This window comes from Colletotrichum gloeosporioides, assembly GCF_011800055.1.
Source record: "Colletotrichum gloeosporioides strain Lc1 chromosome Unknown consensus_30, whole genome shotgun sequence".
NCBI lineage: Eukaryota > Fungi > Ascomycota > Sordariomycetes > Glomerellales > Glomerellaceae > Colletotrichum > Colletotrichum gloeosporioides.
The window spans coordinates 91,254-97,715 of record NW_025544675.1 but is presented as its reverse complement, the minus strand read 5'-3'; the positions used below and the strand labels follow the sequence as shown (position 1 = coordinate 97,715).

General features: G+C 36.8%; 3 protein-coding genes across 3 annotated transcripts; 1 reads left to right on the top strand and 2 right to left on the bottom strand.

Moving 5' to 3' along the window:
• Window positions 1-2,716: 2,716 nt before the first annotated feature.
• Window positions 2,717-3,751, bottom strand: GCG54_00008678 (L-xylulose reductase; the record flags this gene model as incomplete). The annotated part of the gene is made up of 3 exons (XM_045408639.1): window positions 2,717-2,831; window positions 2,883-3,399; window positions 3,496-3,751. The coding sequence occupies 3 exons, from the start codon at window positions 3,749-3,751 to the stop codon at window positions 2,717-2,719; spliced, it is 888 nt and encodes a 295-aa protein (XP_045266382.1).
• Window positions 3,752-4,556: 805 nt separating this feature from the next.
• Window positions 4,557-5,696, top strand: GCG54_00008677 (putative oxidoreductase C26F1.07; the record flags this gene model as incomplete). Its single annotated transcript, XM_045408638.1, has 3 exons — window positions 4,557-4,726; window positions 4,794-5,166; window positions 5,223-5,696. The coding sequence occupies 3 exons, from the start codon at window positions 4,557-4,559 to the stop codon at window positions 5,694-5,696; spliced, it is 1,017 nt and encodes a 338-aa protein (XP_045266381.1).
• Window positions 5,697-5,834: 138 nt separating this feature from the next.
• GCG54_00008676 (uncharacterized protein) lies at window positions 5,835-6,383 on the bottom strand (the record flags this gene model as incomplete). The annotated part of the gene is made up of 1 exon (XM_045408637.1): window positions 5,835-6,383. One exon carries the CDS (start codon window positions 6,381-6,383, stop codon window positions 5,835-5,837), a length of 549 nt encoding a protein of 182 aa, XP_045266380.1.
• Between the last annotated feature and the right edge of the window lie 79 nt (window positions 6,384-6,462).

Below are 6,462 nucleotides of genomic sequence, written 5' to 3'. Positions count from 1 at the left end.
TAATAAAATAAAACTAAAGAGTTCTAAAATACTTATAAAGTTAGCTATATTTAATAGTAAATAGCTCTATATATACTTACTATATTAACTAATTTTAATTAGTATACTATAGATCTCTTATTTAATAGATTAATATAGTATTAAGGTATTAATATATTAAGATAACCTTAACTTACTTAAAACTAATACTATAGAGTTTTTAACTAGTACTACTATTATCCCTCTTAGTAATCTAGTATATATTCTTATATAAATATCTCCCTCNTATTACTATTATCCCTCTTAGTAATTTAGTATATATTCTTATATAAATATCTCCCTCTAATTTTTAATAGTTTAAATAAAGTTTAGAATAAGATATTATATTAGAGATAATATTAAACTACTTTCTATAGTAGGTATTATTATCTATAAAGGATTTAATTAAGTTCTTAATATCTTTAATAAGATCTTAAATAAAACTATATTTAGTAAACTAAATATTTAATAATTTATAAACTATTTATAAGTTACTATTTACTAATTATAATTTCTATAGCTTCTTTTTAAACTTTTTATTAATATTATATTACTTACTATAAATAGATATAAATTACTTAATAAAACTAGCTACTTAATTTAAAGCTTTTTAGAGTAAATCTAATATTACTAATAAGGATAAATAAATTAGGAATATAATACTTAGTNTTAATAAGTACTTAGAAGGTTTAATAGTAAAAGAGTTAGTAATAAATACTATAAGATATTTATATATAGCTAATATACTATTAATATTAATACTAGTAGTAGTAGCTATATATATAAGTTAGGATATTAAAAATAATAATTTAATACCCCTATATTACTATATATATTAATAATAGTATTACTNTATTAGTATTAGTTAGGTTAGATCTTAACTTTAATAATAAAAGTATAGTATTTTTAACTTTCTCTTCTATTATTACTATTATCTCTTAATTATTATTAACTTTAATAATATTTTTATTTCTCTTATTTTAGTATTTCTAATCCTCTATAAACTAATTATAAAGAATCTTACTAAGTAGTTCTTTAAGTAGTTCTNATTAATAATATTAGTTTATCTAGTTATAAGAGCTTTTACTTACTTCTCTATATAATAAGATTTAATTTTATAGTACTTCTAACTTAATATATAATATTAATTAAACTTCTTATTACTTAAACTATTCTTATATTTCTAGTATTCTAAGTAAATATATATATATAGAGAAGTTATTTATATATACCTTCTTTCTAATACTTAATATTTATAGGATTATTAAGTTTATAATTAATTACTTCTTATATATTAATTAAAATACTTATTTAGTTACTTTTTTAAAGTATTTATATATTAGTTATTATACTACTAGAGATTAATATAGTATTATATTACTACTTAATAGTAAAGTAGATTTTACTCCTCTTTTTAGTTTATTTAAGAGAGGGAATAATATTAACCTATAGAATACTTAGTTAAATAACCCCTCTAGTAAATAGATAGACCTAAATAAAGATTAATATTAATTTAGATATACTAATAAGTTTCCTCTAAGTAATAATAATAGTAATATTAATTTTCTTTAGAATATATAAATAAGTTACTTCTATTTTAAATTAAGTATTATTATTTACTTCTTAGTCTTTNTACTATTTATATCTAATATATTAGTAATACTAAATCTATTATATATAATACTCTTAATAGTTAAATTAAGAATAAATAAACTATTACCCTTAAGTATTAAGCTATAAATAACTTAGATTTATAATAAAGTTAGTTCCTTATTACCTATATTATCCTCTTCTTTAAATATATTATAGAATAATATAAATATATTATTAATATTATAGTAANTAGTAAAAAGCTATAAGTATATTATTTATAAATTAAGTAGTTTAATAAGAAATTAAGTTAATTAGAGTTAAGTTTAGTTAAAATAATAATATTAATAAAAATAAAGTACTTTAAAGCTAAATTATATATAATAGATCCTTTTTTTACTTCCTCTATATTATTATTACTTTTTAATAAGAGGATATTTTTAGAGCTCTTTATAATAATAGAGGTACTATAAATATATACTTTTTTTATAATATAGACTTAAGAGCTACTAAATTATTAATTTTAGGTTTAGTTTTAATAATAATAACCTTAGTAATAGCCTCTTTAATAGCTTCTTTAGTAATAATAACTTAATAAGCTCTCTTAATAAGTATAATAATCTTAATTAATAATAAAATAGAGTATTAAAGAGGATCTCTAGTAATATCCTATATTAGTTATTATATATATTATTATTTCTATATACTATTAGTAATAAGTAATAGATAATACTTAGATAGGTTATTATTTACCTATTAAGCTATATAATAATATTTAGGAGGTATTATAATACCTTTAGATAATAAGATTTAATAGGAATAGATTAATTAAAACTATTAAAATAGGTTAATTACTATACTATAAGTATTTATATAGTATTAGGTAAATTTTTATATATATATAGGGATTATGCGTACGTAATTTTAGTAAAAAGGGGGGGTGGACGCTATTAACGTAACGGACTGTATAATCAAGTGTGCTAAACTAATGCTAGCGCTGGGTTTGAAGGAGTGGGATTCCTAGCAGGATCCTGTTCAGTACATACCTCCAGCTGTATGAGTTCAATACAATGAGATAGATGCCTTTGGTGGCCGTCAGGGATTTGCGTTAGACAGCGTGATAACCCCCATCCACCACAAGAGTTTCCCCAGATGTGTAAGTTGACAAGTCAGAGGCAAAGTACAAGAAAGCACCCTGAAGTTCGTGCGCCTCTCCCTGCCGCCTGGCGATCTCATCAGTATTTGAAACTAGCAATGAGGTAGAATCAACTTACCCCATAGGAATCTTGTCCTTCCACAATTCCTTGACGTCCTGGGGCACGAAAGTGGTGATGTCGGTGATGATGTACCCCGGCGACACCGAGTTCGCTCTCGCAAACATCGCCCACTCTGCAGCAAGGCTCTTGCAAAGGTGAATGACGCCCGCCTTGGCTGCATTGTAACAGGCCTGGAACTGCGGGACATTTGCCAGCACACCACTAACAGAAGCCGTCGCAATGAAGCTTCCACGATTGAAGTTGCTCAATGGCTTTCCAATAACATCGGTCTCTTCCAGCTTCTGGCGTCGCCAGTGCTTTGCGGCAGCTTTGGCGCAGTAGTAAACACCGTCGAGGTCCGTTTGGATGACATCTTTATGTTGCTCGAGGGGGGCATCAATCATGGGGCCTTCGGTCCACGGGACTCCGGAGTTGGCAACGAAGATGTCGAGCCGACCGTTCAGATCTCTGACGGCTTGGTCGGTGGCCCTCTCCACGGCGTCCCACGACCTGACATCAACTTGATATGCCTTACCTAACATGCGAGGTCAGATCAATGTTCTCGTTTCTGTGTAGGTAGGGTTCAAAAGAGGGAGGATCATTCGCTCTAGACACAAACCTATCGACTCACATTTGACTCGGTACTTCTCAGAAAGCTCTTTTGCCCTTTTCGGCGCGTCTTGGTTTGTGTGGTACCATATGGCAATGTTGCATCCCATTTCTGCATACGCAACGGCGACAGAGTATCCGATCCCACCACCTGCACCAGTGATAATGGCTGTCTTGTTGATCAGGGAGAGCCTGGACAATACAGAGCCACCGTCTAACTTCCGTTCATCGTCGTGAATGAAGTCGCCTCCATTCATAGGGTTGAGAGACTTCGACATTTTTCCGCTTAGCTTTCAAAGACTGTAGGTGAAATTGACAATGTAGCGAAGAGAGGCGCGAGAGAGATTCGTGCGTGCTGCGGCATAATGCAAAACGTCGAACCGACGATGTTGAGGTCCTAAGCAAGTAGACCAAATACCTAGGTATCCATGGAGAGGAACATTTCTGGGTTTCAGTTGTATCTTCATTTACCAGAAAGGTCCTAGTTGGGGTAACATGACAGCGGCGTTCCTTGAAATAGCATCGTCGGCTGTAGCTAGCGACGTGTTCCAAGACTCTTCCAACTTCCTCCGCCACAATCACAAGACTGAATGAGGAAATATTAACTCATGAAATTGAAGACGAAATGAGGATTTCCTTTGGTGCAGAAGCCTTCCATTTTCGGTTCTTGGTGTACGCGTCCATCTGTGACTTCAATGTGGATGCTGTCGTGTCAATGGGCGTCGTCCCAAAATTGCTCCATTTGGAAATGGTCGTCTCTTTCCTCGCAAAGTATCGCGCTCTCGCTCTTTCGATTAGCAGTATTGCAGGGTCGAAGTACCAAACCACTAATGATTTATTGTGCCATTATTTCTCACGTTGCCCAGAGCACCAACTTAGACGAAAGCGCTCGATCTATGGCAAACTTTCAGCACCCAAAAAAAAACCGTTGAAGGTAATCCCCAACAACACCCAACAATGAACTCGGCCCTTTCCAACCCCCATCGATGGGCTAGACCGATTTCTAAACTTATCAAACCTACCACCCCACAGCGGAGGCCAATCCCATTCACAAACCATACTCATGTCCTTAACTTCCGAGCAATGGCAACAGCTACCGGCATGGCGCGCTACAAGGGCAGGACTGTTACCTTGAACACAGGCCAGATCTTGCCTTCCATTGGTCTTGGGACTTTCCAGGACCCTGACGAGCAGGAAATGTCTGTATACACTGCTCTGAAGAACGGTTATCGCCATATCGACACAGCGCACAAGTAGGTTCTTTTGCTTCGGTCATTATTCTATACTCTAGAACGGAAATTGATCCCTCTTGCCTCTCAGCTATGGCACCGAAGAACAAGTTGGGCGAGGCATTAGACGGAGCGGAGTTAGTCGCGACGAGGTCTTTATCACAACCAAGCTCTGGTGCAACTCTCACCATCCGGATGACGTCGAGCCTGCCTTGGACGATTCCTTGAGGGACTTGGGCGTCGACTACGTTGATCTATATCTCATGCATTACCCCTGTGCGTTCAAGCGTGGCCCCGACCTCATGCCCATGAGACCTGATGGGAAGATCATTCCTGGCTCAGCTGATTATGTCGACACATGGAAGGCCATGGAGAAATTGCTGCCAACGGGTAAAGTCAAAGCCATTGGTGTATCCAACTTCAATCAGCTAGAATTGGAGCGGATCTTGAAGGATTGTAGCATCGTAAGTCAACGAAAGTCCATCCTCCCGCCTGATTAACGGGATATCATCACGTCCAGCATCTCCACGATCTGACTCGTTATCTCATAGGTTCCGGCTATTCACCAAACGGAGCTTCATCCCTATCTACAACAAAAGGACTTCGTCGACTGGCAAGAAAGCAAGGGAATCAAGATTATGCAGTTCAGCCCGAGCGGCAATCTCAACACTTCTATCGGGACGTGTCCTGGACCAAGGATGTGGCACAAATGGCTCGCTTGATTGGTCACCCGATCCTTCAGGCGATTGCTCAGAAACACGGGAAGTCACCGATTCAGATTGCGTTGGCATGGGGCGTAGGGAATGGTCGCTGTGTCATCCCGAAGAGCACAATCGAGTGGCAGATCAAGGAGAATCTAGAGGCAGACTCTATTCCCCTAGACAAAGAGGACCTGCAAAAGATCGCAAAGATGGATCAGAAGGCAAGGTTCAACGATCCTACTGAGTTGTTTGGGTACAAGCTTTATGTTGGGCTTGATGGTGCCGCGCCATGAGAGCGTTCTCAAAGGCTCAGGTACCAGAAAGTTAGGCAAATACCTCACGTGGTGTTGGTACTCCCAATTTGCAACTTTACTTCTGACTACTATCCCCATAGTTGGTTGCCAAAGACTATTCCTCCTCCTGTTGTTACATCACGAAATGTACAAGATGAAATCATCCAGCCGCCCATCCTTACTCAGCACTGTCATTTTGCTGACCCTCTTCGAATTTAACGATTGCCAGTCAGTACACATCTTGCTCATTGTGTAGTAAAACTCTGCCTTGGCCAAATCGCTCCAGCCAGTGCCGTTCTCTTCCACCGTGAAGTCGGTTGGCGCTTTGATCCCAGTGGATATCCGAGCATCCTTAATGGCATCTATCGTGCCCTGGTTCGACACCTCCCTAATTTGAAGCGAGGTGAGCTCCGACAGAGACATGCCGGCCCGGACCCAAATGAAGACCATAATGTCGCGCAGCTTGAGTCTCGGCCGCGAGTCGTACCACGCGTTATAGGCTTCTTCGATGATGATGCGCCCGCGGGTTTTGTCTATGAGAAACGTGTCGAGGCGCTGGCTGTTGCGGTGGACTTCCCACGTATCATCGTACTGTTCTACGGTGTAGCCGTAGTCGTCGAGCTCGTCACACCAGACGAGGGAGATCAAGCTCAAGAGGATGATCAGATGATGATATAGAGATTGCATGCTGGCGACCCGCATCATATGAATGGTATTCCACTATGGAATAGTGAACAGCGAATTTTGTTCTTATTTTTTTTTTTTG